The 14644-nt window shown below is 39.4% G+C and overlaps 1 protein-coding gene across 3 annotated transcripts in view; it reads left to right on the top strand.

The window, feature by feature from the left end:
* The window catches only part of SAMD12 (sterile alpha motif domain containing 12), a 341402-nt gene that overhangs the window by 251263 nt on the left and 75495 nt on the right, over nt 1-14644 (top strand). The window contains exon 5 of one of the 3 annotated variants that reach the window (XM_072949647.1): nt 9606-9682. The exons of the other annotated variants lie outside the window; for them this stretch is intronic. Coding sequence (XP_072805748.1) covers nt 9606-9667 — 62 coding nt within the window. The 3' untranslated portion in view covers nt 9668-9682. Of the gene's footprint in view, nt 1-9605; nt 9683-14644 lie in introns of those variants that run through there. 3 annotated transcript variants of the gene reach the window in all.

The raw sequence follows: 14644 nt of genomic DNA, 5'->3' as shown, positions 1-14644 counted from the left end.
CAAACTCTCTTCCTTTTTGTTGCACGTTTTGTGTCACTGCCCTTATTAATGTCTCCCACACACAGAACTGAACCAAAAGCAAACGTTTTCCCCAAATAGACCTTATGAAATCATGCACTTCCCTCAACATTTTTTTCACATACTACCCCACGCTACCTCACCTGAAATCAAAACATCAAGATTATAGTATATAAAAGATTCACATTTTAAAATGGTGTTCATTTTTCTGGTGATAAGTAAACATACATTTATTGACGAGAATTTTGAAATTCAAAAGAGTACACAAAGAAAAATTTATCTTTGATACCAGCCTCTATCCAAAGATAACTTCTTCTGTATTTATGTAATGTATAAGTTACTTACTTTTTTGAGGGGGAGGAAATTAGGCTTACTTATGTATTTTTTTAACAGAGGTACTGGGGATTGAACCCAGGATCTTGTGCATGCTAGGCACACACTCTACCACTGAGCTCTACGCTCCCCCCTAAGTTATTTACTTATTGCTGTGTCATTTAAATATACCTGGCTACTTAATATTCTATTGTACCTTTAGGTCATCATTTATTCAAACAATCCAAACAAATGTTGCTTCTGATGTTTTTGTTATTATAAATACTAACAGATTGAACATCCCTTCTGAAAATTTATAAAAATTTACCCTCCCATCAAGAATTTAACACATTTCCCTTCCTGTAAATGCCTCTACAAACTAGGTACTTCTTTTTCCTTTTAAATATTTTCAAATTAGCTTGAAAATGACATGCAGTTTTAAGTTGCATTTATTTTACTGATAAGGTTGAATTGCTTTCCTATCTGATTTACTGGTCATTTATATTTCTTCTTTTGGCTTTTTAAATGAACATGCCAAAGCCTGTACTTTCAACGGATGCTGTTCTGTAGCTTCAGAAGATGATATCCTTACACCAGTGACATGGCCATGGCTTAGACGTTTGGGCAGCTCTTCTTTTTAAAATGACCATCAGAGTCCGAGTTACATTTTTTTTAGATATTCTTAGGATCAGTTATATCAAGTTAGGGACAAATTTCAGAGCAACTGCATGGTGATAACCTCAGTTTTCTTTTGTGGTTCCTAAACCATCCATGACAAGAACTGTCAAAAGGCGTTCCAGTTACCTGAGAAGCCACGAGAATGTGAGCAGAATAAATACGTGGTAGTTGAAAAGCACCAGTCATTTGACTGTATCTGTTGTGGAAGGCTCCTCACTGCATCCACCTCATTATTTCATAGACTTCATATTCAATATATTTATATAAATTATAAGTTGTCCATTAGCCTGCATGTCAATCTGTCATGCAGCCTTCTACACACAGCCTTATACGTAGCAGACACTTAGAAATTGGATCAAGATTGTGGACGAAGCATAATTTTTTACTGGAATGTCATTCATCCAAAGGATTTTTGTCTATTTTATTCATCGTTGTATTGCAGACACCTAGAAGAGTTCCTTACACAGACTAGGCGGTCAACAAACATTGAGTACATGAGTGCATGATGAAAATATTAATGAATGAATGAACAAACCAACACTTCACAATTGGGCATCAAGACCCAAGCTTTGTTTTGTAAAATAACACAACATGGCAAATGCTTTTGAATAATACAGGTGACAAATACACCGTAGAGGTCAAATGGCATTGACAAAAAGGACAAGCTTCAGTTCTAACCTTGGCTCTGACAGGGAGTCACTGTTATGTCATTCACTCCATCAGTTTTTATTAAGTACCTACTATGTACTCTGCACTTTTTTCCTCCAGCTTACTTGAGAAATAATTATAAATATAGTTGTGTATATTTAAAGTGTACCTGATGATTTGATATACATTGTGAAGTGATTACCAAGATCAAGATAATTAGCACATCCATTCCATCTCGAATGGTTAACCGTGTGTGTGTTTGTGTGTGTGGTGAGAATGCTTAAGATCTAGTCTCAGCAAATTTCAACTATATAGTACAGTATTATTAACTATAATCACCATGCTGTGATCCTCAGAAATTATTCATGTTACAGCTGAAAGTTTGTACCCTTTGATCTACATCTCCCCATGTCCCAACCCCTGGCAACCACTTGTCTACTCCCTGTTTGTATGAGTTCGACTTTGTTTTAGATTCCACATAAGTGATACCATGTAGTACTTATTTTTCTCTATCTTATTTCTCTTAGTATTATGCCCTCCAGGTTTACCCATGTTGTCACAACTAGCAAGATTTCCTTCTTTCTTATGGTTGAATAATATCCCTTTGTATTTGTGTCTGTGTTTGTGTGTGTATACAACGTGAAGGAACTTTTTCCTTATGTTTTCTTTTAGGAATTTATGATTTTTGATCTTATGTTTAATTCATTTGTCTGCTTAACATATATATATGTGTGTGTGTATATATATATGTGTGTGTATATATATATATGTATAAAAATGTTTTCTTTATCCATGCATCCATTAGCAGACACTTGGGTTGCGTCCGTGTCTTGGCTATTGTGAATTATTCTGAAATGAACATGGAGTACAGATATCTCTTCAAAATACTGATTTTATTTCTTTCAGATGTATTCCCAAGAGTGGGATTGCTGGATCATTTGCTAGTTCTATTTGAAATTTTTTGAGGAACCCCTCCCCAGGCTGTTTTGCATAACAGGTGTCCTAATTTACATTCTCACCAACAGTGCCCTGGGTTCCCTTTCCCGCATATTCTTGCCAACACTTGGGATCTCTTGTCTTTTTGATAATAGCTATTCTGACAGGTGGAAGATGATACTTCATTGTGGTTTTGATTTGCATTTCCCTGATTATTAGTGATATCAAGCACAATTTTAATGTACTTTTGACCATTTATATGTCTTCTTTGCAAAAAATATCTGTTCAGGTCCATTGTGCATTTTTTAATTAGCCTATTTGTTTTTTGCTGTTGAATTGTATGAGTTCCTTATATATTTCGGATATTAACCCCTTATCAGATATATAATTAGCAGATATTTTCTACCATTCCATAGGTTTTCTTTTCAATTCATTGATTGTTTTCTGTGTTGTGGAGAAACTTTTTAGTTTGATGTAGTCCTACTTTTTTATTTCAGCTTTTGTTGTTTTTGCCTTTTGAGTCTTATCCCAAAAAATCATCACCAAGACCAATGTGAAGGAACTTTTTCCCTATGTTTTCTTTTAGGAGTTTATGATTTTTGATCTTAAGTCCTTTATCTATTTCATATGCATTTTTGTGAGTGGTGTAAGATAGGGGTCCAGTTTCATGTTTTGCATGTAGATAGCCAGTTTTCCCAACACCATGTGCCTTTTAACCTTTATATTAAAGTCCAAAGTGACTTATTCACCACCCTTATGGTACTGAAGTATTTTGAATTTGACTATTTCCCTTCACTGGTGAATTGTATACTTTTTTCACATGTTTTCTTATTACTAATTAGCATCCTTTCAGCTTGAGAAGCTCCCTTAAGCACTTCTTGTAAGGCAGGTCTAGTGTTGAATTCTCTCAGCTTTTCTTTTTCTTTTCCTTTTTTTTTTTTTAAATCCCTCATTTGTTTCTGAAGGACTTTTCCAGGTGATGTAAATTTGGTTGCTTTTTTTTCTTCTTTGAGTACTTTGAATATATTATCCCACTCTCTTCTGATTTGCAGTTTCTACTGAAAAATCTGCTGAAAATATTGCTTTTCCCTTGTATGTGATGAGTCTTTTTCATTTTTTTGCTGCTTTCAAAATTATCTTTGTCTTTTTTTGAAAGTTTGATTATAGTGTGTTTTGGTGAACATTTCTTTGTGATGAATCTATTTGGGGAACTTTGAACTTTATGTACCTGTATGTTCATATCTCTTCCCAGATTTAGGAAGTGTTAAGGCATTATTTTTTTAAAAATAAGCTTTCTGCCCCTTTCTCTCTATCTTCTCTTTCTGAGACTCCCATAATATGAATACTGTTTTACTTGATGGTATCACATAATTCATGCAGGCTTCCTTCATTCTTTATCATTTTTATTTCTTTCTTTTCTTCTAATTGGATAATTTTGAGAGATCTGTCTTGAAGTTCACACGTTCTTTCTTCTGGGTGACACAGCCTCTTGTTGAAGCTCTCTATTGAATTTTTAAAAAATTCATTTGTCATGTTTTTCAGCGTCAGAATTTGTTTGGCTCTTTTTTATGATTTCTTTCTCTTTGTTGAGTTTCTCATTTTGTTCGTGCATTGTTTTCCTGAGTTCATTGAATTGTCTGGGTTCTCTTGAACCTAATTGAGCTTCCTTAAAATAATCATTTTAAATTCTTTTTGAGGTAACTCACAAATCTCCATTTCTTTGAGGTCAGTTTCTAGAAAATTGTTGTGTTCCTTTGGTGGCGTTATGTTTCCTTGCTGTTTCATGTTTCCTGTGGCTTTTCATTGATGACTGGCCATTTGAAGAAGCCATCACCTCTTCCAGACTGCTTAGACTGTCTTCAGTACAGGAAGATTTCACCTGAAGGTGACCATGAGGGCACTGGCCAGGTAGGGTATGGTGTCTCTGCTTCCAGGGATGATGCAGAGGTATAGTCTCCATGAAGCTTCGTCAACTGAAGTTAATTTTGGCAAAGACTATGGGGGTCCTTTGTGTCTTAGGCTGTGGGCACCCTTCAGGTACATATGTTTGCAGTGGGAGGTGTGGCTTCTGAGGCCCTCAGTGTCAAAGGCTGTTAGGGTCCTCCTGTTCTCCTTTTTCCCTGTGGGAGGGAGTTCTAACTGAGGAAATCCCCCTTGGCACTAAGTCTGGCACTCAGAATGGCAGCATAGCTGGGGTCCTGTGTTCAGGGGCACGTGGAACCACCATGGTTCCTGGGGCCTGAAGCACAGGTGTCCTTGCTGCAGTGGCGATGTTGGCATCTGCATTGTGGGCATGTGCATGTTACCCACAGAACTGAGGACTGAGTTTTGGGGCTCATACAGTGACTTGGGCCCAGGGGAGGTGGCATGGTACACGGCAGCAGCACAAACCCAGAGATGACAGGACACAGTGGTAGCCTAAGCCCCTCAGGGATGGCAGGTCTAAGTCCTGACTCAGGCCCCAGGACATGGGACTCAGAGCCACAGCCGCACAGCCAGATGACAGCAGGTCAAAGCCCCAGTGCCAGATCCCAGGGGCAAGGCACCGTGCAGCAGAAGCTCTGGTCCTCATAGATGGTGAGGTACTCAAGGATCCCAATCATGGATAGGACAGGGACAACAGTGACTCAAGCCCTTAGAGCAGATCTTCCCTCAGTGATAGCTCCAGTCCTGGGGAGGAGATGTGGCAGCAGGGACCCCGGGCAGCTCCATTAGCTGTGTCAGCATTGGTGAAGACTGTGGTGGTCCTCGGTCACAAAGACTTCAGATGTCCACGGTGGTGACAGAATTCCTGTGGTTCTCCTGTTCTTTTCCTTGTTGCATGAAATCTCTCCAAGAGGATCCCTCCTAGTGCCAAGCTGCTCTGAACTGGGGAATGGGATGATGCAGGTAAAAGATGTTGTGTGCTTTTCTCTGCAGCCTTCCTTGGTTTTTGAGCTCTGCGGGAGCTTTTCTTCTTCTTTGTTATTGTCCTTATATTTCCCAGGACTGTTTTCATCAGTTTCTGGTTGTTTCTGTATTGTTTCTGTTGGGGAGAGGAGCATTGGGACCTCCATGCCTGCCATCTTGCTGATATCAGTCCTGCTTTGCACTTGGATGAATGCTGGAGATACAGGAGAAGTGTAACACGAAGGCTGTGCCATAGGGGAATTTACAGTCTAAGGAGAGAGAAATGCATTAATCAAAAGTTCCTACAAGTAAATAGGGAATTAGAGATTTTTGTTAACTGCCAGCCATGTAACAGGCTTACATGGCCTGAGTGTTCAAGGATGGCTTCCTTCTCTGAGGAAGGAGTATTTCAGCTGTGTATGAAGGCTGAGAGAGCATTTTGAACACAAGTTCAAAGACAGAAAATAAGAGCGCCGTGCATTGGAAAAACAGAGAAAAAAACGAGTGCCAGAATGTTGGGGGGGGGGCAGTTGAGAGATGAAGCTGGAAATAAGGTCTTCGTAGCTCTTTGCTGTGTGATGAGGAAGAGACACACTGACCCTTACCAGCAATAAGGGCTTGGTAGCACCTACCTGGTTGGTTTATTGTGTGTATAAAACATGCATGTGTAAACTGTTTGCTTAATCTCTGGCCCATAAGAAATGCTCAGTTATGATCATTTTTTCCCTTTTCTTTCCTTTTATTACCTGTATTTTGAATTCATTAAGAGCCAGGACTTGGTCTTCCATTTCGATAGGACCCCCTTGGTGCCCATTCCAGTGTGAACTTCTTGGTAAATGCTCCATAAATGACAGCTGGGGTTACCATTATTAGTAGTAAGCAGTCCTTTGAATGCTAAGATTCTACAGATATTTTCTTACTTAGGTTTTTACTTAATAAAAATTGCTGTGGATTTACAATATAAAATTGAGTTTCTAGCATCTGATACTTCCTTATGTGGGATTATGCTGTCTTTGTTAGCCATTGATATTTGGGATTTAATTGTGCAGTTTGGACATGGTTTTATTCTCCAACAAGTGGAGTGTTGGTTATTTCAGAGCTTCAGAGCATCTCTAAGATTTAGCATGATGAAAAACGTAATCTATATATATTGAATTACAACATATATTTGCATCACAGCATTTTTTCTGATAGCTATTAGAAAAGTATATACAGAGATTAAATGAATGCAAAAATAAAAATACCCTTTCACTAATAATTTGCTGCTCCAACAATAAGCAATCATTTAGATCTCTGACCTTGTAATTCACCTGATCAGAGGAATCCAGTTCTCTTTTTATTTCATGTTATGTTGTATCTAAATGATGGTGAAGTTGAAGTGAATCAATATGCCAAAAATTGACGTAGACAAACTCCATTTCTTTTGGGTCTAGATGACTTGTATGCCCAGTTTTCCCAATTTTCAAGTAAAGGAGGGAAAAGTCTGTTTTCTCTCTTCCAGCTGCCAAAACTACAAACTAAAACTGGGTTCTCCCTCTTTCTCTCTCACGTAATTATATAGCAAAGCTCCTGCATTTTAGACTTTACTGACAGTTCTGTGACAACACGCAAGATAGAGTAGAATGCACCCCAGCCTTCCTTATCTAGATGAGTCTCAACAATTGTAACAGCGATCTTTAATGAGATTTAATATACTCAGGCCCAACCAGATGCTCGTAGAGCAGATCAGAGGAGAAAGACAAAGTGTCCCCTTTTATTTCGTGATCCTAAATGATTCTTTTTTTTTCTGATTATTGCTGCTAGATACAAGATGATATTTATACTCCACATATTACCCACAAGTGATTTGGGGGGGGGGCTCTTTTTTATCCTGCTTTTATGAAGAGTTTAAATTCCTGTTTATCTTACCTCTTGGTCCCTCTTACAAATGCGGTTTTGTGTACTGGCCTAGTCATAAATTATTAATGTCACATTGGAAAAAACCTTTCAGAAACAGGCCCTCCTGACATGTAACTACTGGTAATTTCAGCCAAGCTTCAGGGTGCCTGAAGCACGCCCAGCTCTACCAGCAAAGAAAGCCCCTGAATCTCTTTTTCCGCTAGGGAAACAATTAACTTTATGTTCCATTTGCAGACGACAGCGCCTGCCAAAGTTGATGGTGTCTGTTTAAACCCGTGTCAGTCTTTTCAGCCTGCTCAGCTCAGGGGAGAGTCAAAATGTATAGCCAGGCTCCCGCGCTTTGGGGTAGAAATGAAAAGATTTGCACTCATCGAACAAGAAAATGGCATTGCTGGCTGTCAGTCTGGAAGGAAGAGCTTTTCTCTCCGACGTTGCACAGCAGGCTCTGCTCGTGTCCCCGAGTCAGCTCACGCCTCGTTGCCGAGCGAGCGTCTCCCCGACCTAAACCTGGCAGGCAGACGTGTCTGACACGACAGCAGACTGAGCAGCACGGATGCCCCACACTGGGGGCCGGTTCTGTTCAGCGGAGTCGGCTGCACCGGCTCTTGCTTCGGTGTGGTTTATTACCAGCTTTGAGATGCGCCTTCAATGCCAAGGAGATCGACTGAGAGAATAGTCCGTAGTGCTGGCTGGTGTCTGGAGATGGAGCGAGGGGCACATCATTTCTCCCACTGGCATCCCGTGCCCCTTCCCCTCTCCCGCATCCCACCCAGCGTGGAAACCCAAATGTGCCCAAAGTGGGTGTGAAGGGGGCTGGGATTGCTCGGAGGAACAGGCTTTGAGCCCTATAGGTAGAAAATATCACAGCTGGAGGGGGAGGATGTAGCTCAGTTGGTATAACGCATGCTTAGCATGCACAGGGTCCTGGGTTCAATTCCCAGTACTGCCATTAACATAAATAAATAATATACATAAATACATAAATAAACCTAATTATACACACACACACACACACACACACACAAAGTTGGGACCTATGATCTGACTACACATTGGGGGTGTTTTGCATTTCACGTCTTCATCTGGCTTCTAGCAGCACACATCTGGCTCTGATTTTCACCAAAGTGAAAAAATAAATAATAAAAAAGAAAGAAAGGGAAGGAAAGGAAAAAAGCGAACAGGCCATGGCAATCCTAAAGAAGATAAATCTGCTAAGGAGAACACATATTTCAAAACCAAATATAAATTGACTTACATATTTTCTGTTTTCAGTTTTATATATTGCCCTTTCATTCACAAGCATTGATTAAATGCCTAGTCTGTGCCACCACTGAGGTGAGTGACGCAGACATTTTTCTGGCCCACAAGAAGCTACCCGTCCAAGTAACATCCTCTTCGGTTACCATGAGTCATCAGAGTTGACTGTGTACAAATCCTTAGCCTTAACATTGCAGACTCACTATTTCACCTTGTCTAAATACCTTGGGGCTGAATTGCAGCATCTCCTGTGTAAAGTGAGGGGAACGGGTCTGGAAAAACCCGTAAAGTACCTGGAAAACATTCAGCGGGGAAACTGCATAACGTTTCTGAGTTTCAGACCCTGCAGAATTAAAGTGAAATAATGCCAAATTTGCAAGGGTTTGCTGTTTGTGTTTTCTTACTGGAGTGAAGATTAAAGTCTAGCCTGGCCTCCTCGTAGTACAGAACAGAATTAGCAATTATTGTATTCTTGCTGGGTTTTTTTTCCTGTGAATCTGTAAATACAGCTTTTGAGCCAAGGATTCCAGAATGTGTTTTATTAGAGTTACCAAAATCTCCCGATTCTGGTTGGCTGCAGTTTATAGTAGGCAATAGAATTCGGTTTCTGAAGCATCACTCTGTAGCATTTTTCTTCTTTTATGGACCCACATGCAGAAGCACGGATGCAAAGAGACGCGTCTGTTCACGTTTGCCCACTAAAGGAGGATCATACTTAGAATCTGTTGCTATGTGCCCACCAAGTTGTCACCAAAGAGCCAGCTGCTCTGTGTTCTCCCGAAACCAAATTCTCAAGTCACGCCGTTGTGGTTTCAAACAAGCAAAACGCATGACAGTTTATATAGATTTTGTTTTCCTCTAGATTTGTCCTACCACGTTAGAAAAATGACAAAAGATTTTTCCAGGAACTAAATGATAATGGATAATAATCAGGAGACTTCAGGAAGTTAGCAGATAGTTCCTTTCAGAACCAAAGACACGTGAAAATCAGGCCTCTGAAAAATCAGCTGGACTCTGGAAACTCTCCTGATTTGGTTTCATTAAAGATACCGAAGAATAATTCGACCATGACGGGGATGCTGTTTTCCATCCCCCAGGGACTATGATTAGTAAGTGACTTTCCATGTCATTCTTTTTTCCACTTCCTGTTTTGTCCGTGTTTAAGAAAACTGCTAACTGACTGGAATAAATAGAGTGGGAAAACCCAAGCGCCCCGAGCTGCATGGCTGACCCAAGGAATGCTGCTGGCTGTTTATTTCCACCGGCCAGGTCTAGGCTCTCCCGCCGGCCTGGATGGCAACTCTCTCTTCATCTAGACAGCCAGAATGAGAGAACTTTGGGGTCTTTTCTTTGCATTGTTAATCTGAAAAAGAGAGAGAGAGAGAGAGAAAAGAGAAAAAAGAAAGAAAATATGTACACATAAAGTTTATGTGTTAGTGTCCCTAACAGCTAGATACAGTGAAATAGTCATGAATAGAAAAGACTTCCAAGGTTTTCATGGTACTAGGAGCTGTATGCAATTAAATTGAAATATAAATGTAAGCTAGCATTTCAGTTAAGCTGCTTATTAAAATAATTAGGCCAGTGAAGCGAGGAGTGTGTAAGCCAAGAAAATTGTGAGGTTTGGTTAAAAGGCTCCCACCGCAGGTATACACAGAATGGAAGGGGAAAGGAGTTATAAAGCCACAGAGTTAGTAAATAAAAATTCTTCTGTGCTGAAACTTGAAAGACACCAGGAAAGAACTAAAAACAAAAAAAAATTTTTTTTTTTTTTAATTTGCTGCAGATTTGTAGCAATAGAAATCCTGAGCGGGAAGGGATTTTTGTGAAACCATTTATTTCTAAACTGGCCACCACCAAGTTCCCATTTAAAACTTATTTTTTCCTCTGCATTTTATGTTTTGAAAGATTCCCTTTACCATTTGCACTTCTTAAGGAGCAACTAACTTGATTAAACTTGAGTAAAAACCAACTTCCAATTAGAGTATTGTGTTAGCATGGAATGACGAGTGTTGCCTCTTTCAGTTAATATACTTTGAACAAAATGCAAATAAATGTGACGTTTTGATTTTCCCACATGCTCTTTTCATGGGTAATGTATGATCTCTGTTAGGCTTTTTTCTAAAAAGCAAAAACAGAATAAGGAAGCCACTGCCACTTTTGAGGGCCACTGATTGGAACCTTCTGTCTGTTCCAGCCCCTCCGCTGTATGGCAGGTTTAATGGCTCAGCCTAAGACTGTATAGTTTACTGTATGGTCAAGACTGAAATAGAGGTCTCTCGATTTTTCATCTTGCCTTCTCATAATTGGTTGCTTTTTATTTTGGGTCTCATGGGGCATGCTTTTATATAAGGGCCGTAATTTCTACTTAGCTGATCCATTGGAAGAGCTTTCAAGTCATTGAATCTCTCTTATTTGAGTCCTTTAGTATAAAAAAGTGCCCCCTACAAACACTTCTGTTTGATCAGATGAACAGGCAAGACCTCGAAAAGCTCAGATGACATCTCTCTTCAGTGAATAATTGTGTTACAATTACTTCTGTCTCATTATCGCTACATTTGGAATCCACCTCTATCCTCTCTGTATCTCAGAGCAAGCGGCCAGTAACTCATGTGCTGTTAGGGACTTCGTAAAGAGTATGTGAATATTATTTGAGTCCATACTAAGTATGTTTAGAACTGTGTCCTTTCAGAACTTTAGGGAGAGTGGAGGTGGCATCAGAAAACTGGTAACACATAAAAAAGACAGCACGACCAAGAATTAGAATCGGTGACAGCAGCTTACAAAACATCAGCAACCCCTCGATCTGGTTAGCGCTGCTGTCAACTACGGAGCCATGGTGACTGACTGGTCCATCACCCCTGGCAGCAACATCATTTTGACCACCTGGGCATGCAGTGGTTGGATGAGAGGTTGTTGCTGCCTGTCAAAGCTCTTGGGAAAATGTAGGCTCCCTGAACGCCACACAGTTCCCCTCATAGTGTCCAAATTACATTTGCAAAACAGAACATTAAACTACCTGCCACTTAAAGCTGCCGCTGCCGAGGAACCACTATCCCAAGGCTGCTTCAGGGAGACATTTGCAGGATCTAGCGGGTGTCTCCCTCTTTCAACCTATCAATTAGGCAAAGAGCAGAGGCAGATGTGATATATTAGATGGCCCTAAGATGGATCACTCCAAAAAAAATCTCATATTGGCGAGAGTAATTCAAGTTGCCAGGAATCCAAAGTTTGCCATGTGACACCCGCAGAAGTCTGACCGGGTTTGACTGGTTTACTCTGCTAAATGAAACTGCTGAGATGACTGTCGCCAAGTGATTAATAAAGTGCATAAATCTTAACTGTGGGAGAAAAGGAAGATGAATTGATGCATGCCTAGATTGGAAATGTAATGAGACCAAATTGAAGCTACCAGGATTTGCTAATATAGTACAGAAAAACAATACCATGTTTAGTGTTCCTCACTGGCCCTGTTTTGTTGGCCTCATTTCAGAAATGACCAGGAAGACATGTTTGGTGTTAGGTTTCATTTTTCCAGCGTGAGAGACCTGAACTGGCAACAGAGCAGGAAAATAATAATGACGTATTATATATGTGCCTCTGGTATTTGTCATTTATTACTTATTTCCCCCATGTTAATGGTGCTTAAAAAAAGAGAGAGGTTGGTTCGGCTTCCCTCAAAGCTGCTATTGAGTGCTGTTAGCAATCATATAAAAAGTTTTGGTAGTTTTCAAAGTAATTAGAACCCCAGAGCAAATAAACACTAAATGGGCTCTTATCTTTGAAGTTATTTTTTCCAACTAAATAACTCTGTTCTGCTCTAATTATATACTAGTCATTATAAAATTAAAAATCATTTTAAGTGAATGGATGCCTTTTTAAGAGGCATTTGTTTCTTGCTAATTACTGTGAACTAATTGTAGTTTATGACGGTCTTCAAGAAATCTGAAATCACTGTGTTAGAACCCTAGTCCCCAGTGGTTGCAAGTTTCAATCTCAGAAAGAAAAAAAAAAATTGATAGGAAAGATGGTCCAAAGGAATCAAAATCTGAATTTTCATAACTTTGAAAATATCTGTTTTTCTGAAGGTCATCACAGACAGATGGCATAAAAAAACTTTGTCTTGTAGACCTAAGTTCCATTCCAGTGCTGCTAGAAGCCAATTGTGAACTTTGCATGTTAATTAATGTCTCTAAGCCTTAATTTTTGCATTTTTTTAAATGAAGATAATAACATCCACCTTGTAGCATTATTTTGAGGACTAAAGATCACACCTATAAAATTGTTAGCCCAGGAGCTGGCATCATAATTCGCAGCCATCATTATTAGCATCACTTACTATTATTTTCATGATAGAAAATTTTACTGCTGCTCAGAGGCCCAGACTTAGTCTTCAAGACAGTCAGTCCATGGCTTCTTGTGACAATGCTGTTTTCAATGGCAAACTTGTTTCTACCAAGAACACTGTGTTTAAGTTACACAATCTAGAAAAGCGCCAATCTTCCATGTTATTTTTCTACCCTTATGGCCCAAAGCCAGATTCAGCATGGGTAGAAAGAGTAACTGTACCGGCCATAGGATTTATTCGGGGCTTCCCCATGAACTAGCGAGTTTTTGAAAGCCCACCCTTTGATAATTTCATGAAAATCCATACTTCCTTAATATCTCCCTAGGACAACATCGAACACAAACAAAAAGTAAACAACAAGAACCAAAAACCAAGCCATCAAACAAGAAAAACCCCTACAGATGTGCCTCGAAGTGTCCCTTTTCCCCAGTCCTTTATTCCTTTACTCTTTATTACAAATGAATATCTTAAGTTAAACAGGCTGATAAAACCTGGGTACCAGGATACCTGGTGTCTCGGTCAGGAAGTAGAGGTGATGGATGTCACCTTCGGGGTTTCCCTCTAACTTCCAACTCTATCCTGTCTTCATCAGTAAGCTCTTTTCTTTTACTGACCTTAGCTCTTTGCTCTGACTTCTCATTTTTCATTTGGTTGTTGGTTTGGAGAAGGTTCTTCCTAGTTTCTTGGCGCCAGGTCTAAGTTTGCTGGTTGTTCCTTGTATTCTAGGCACTGAAATGCTTTACATGTATTATCCTAATTAATCCTCAAAACAACTCAATATGTAATGCAAACCAAAACTGCAATGAAGTATCACCTCACGTCAGTCAGAATGGCCATCATTAAAAAGTCCACAGATAATAAATGCTGGAGAGGCTGTGGAGAAAAGGTAACCCTCCTACACTGCTGGTGGGAATGCAGTTTGGTGCAGCCACTGTGAAAAACAGTATGGAGATTCCTCAAAAAACTAAAAATAGATTTATCATATGATCTAGCAATCCCAATCCTGGGCATATATCCAGAGGGAGCTCTAATTCAAAAAGATACATGCACCCCAATGTTCATAGCAGCACTATTTACAATAGCCAAGACATGGAAACAACCTAAATGCACATTGACCGAAGACTGGATAAAGAAGTTGTGGTATATATGATGGAATACTAGTCAGCCATAAAAATAACAAAATAATGCCATTTGCAGTAAGATGGATGGACCTGGAGATTGTCATTCTAAGTGAAGTAAGCCAGAAAGAGAAAGAAAAATACCACATGATATCGCTTATATGTGGAATCCAAGGAAAATGACACAAATGAACTTATTTATAAAACAGAAACAGACTGAGACATAGAAAACAAACTTATGGTCACCAGGAGGGAAAGGGGGTGGGAAGGGATAAATAGGGAGTTCGAGATTTGCAGATACTAGCTACTACATATAAAATAAATAATGTATCATTTCTACTGTATACCATAGGGAACTATATTCAATATCTTGCAGTAACCTATAATGAAAAAGAATTTGAAAAGGGATATATGTATGTACATGTATGAAACATTATGCTGTATGCCAGAAATTGATACAACATTGTAAACTGACTATACTTCAATTAAAAACATACAAATTAAAAATTTTATAAAAACAACTCAATATTCTAGCTGAGGG

This window comes from Vicugna pacos, chromosome 25 (genome assembly GCF_048564905.1).
Source record: "Vicugna pacos chromosome 25, VicPac4, whole genome shotgun sequence".
NCBI classification, from domain to species: Eukaryota; Metazoa; Chordata; class Mammalia; order Artiodactyla; family Camelidae; genus Vicugna; species Vicugna pacos.
The sequence above is the reverse complement of the archived record's forward strand: the minus strand, read 5'-3'. Positions and strand labels throughout refer to the sequence as shown.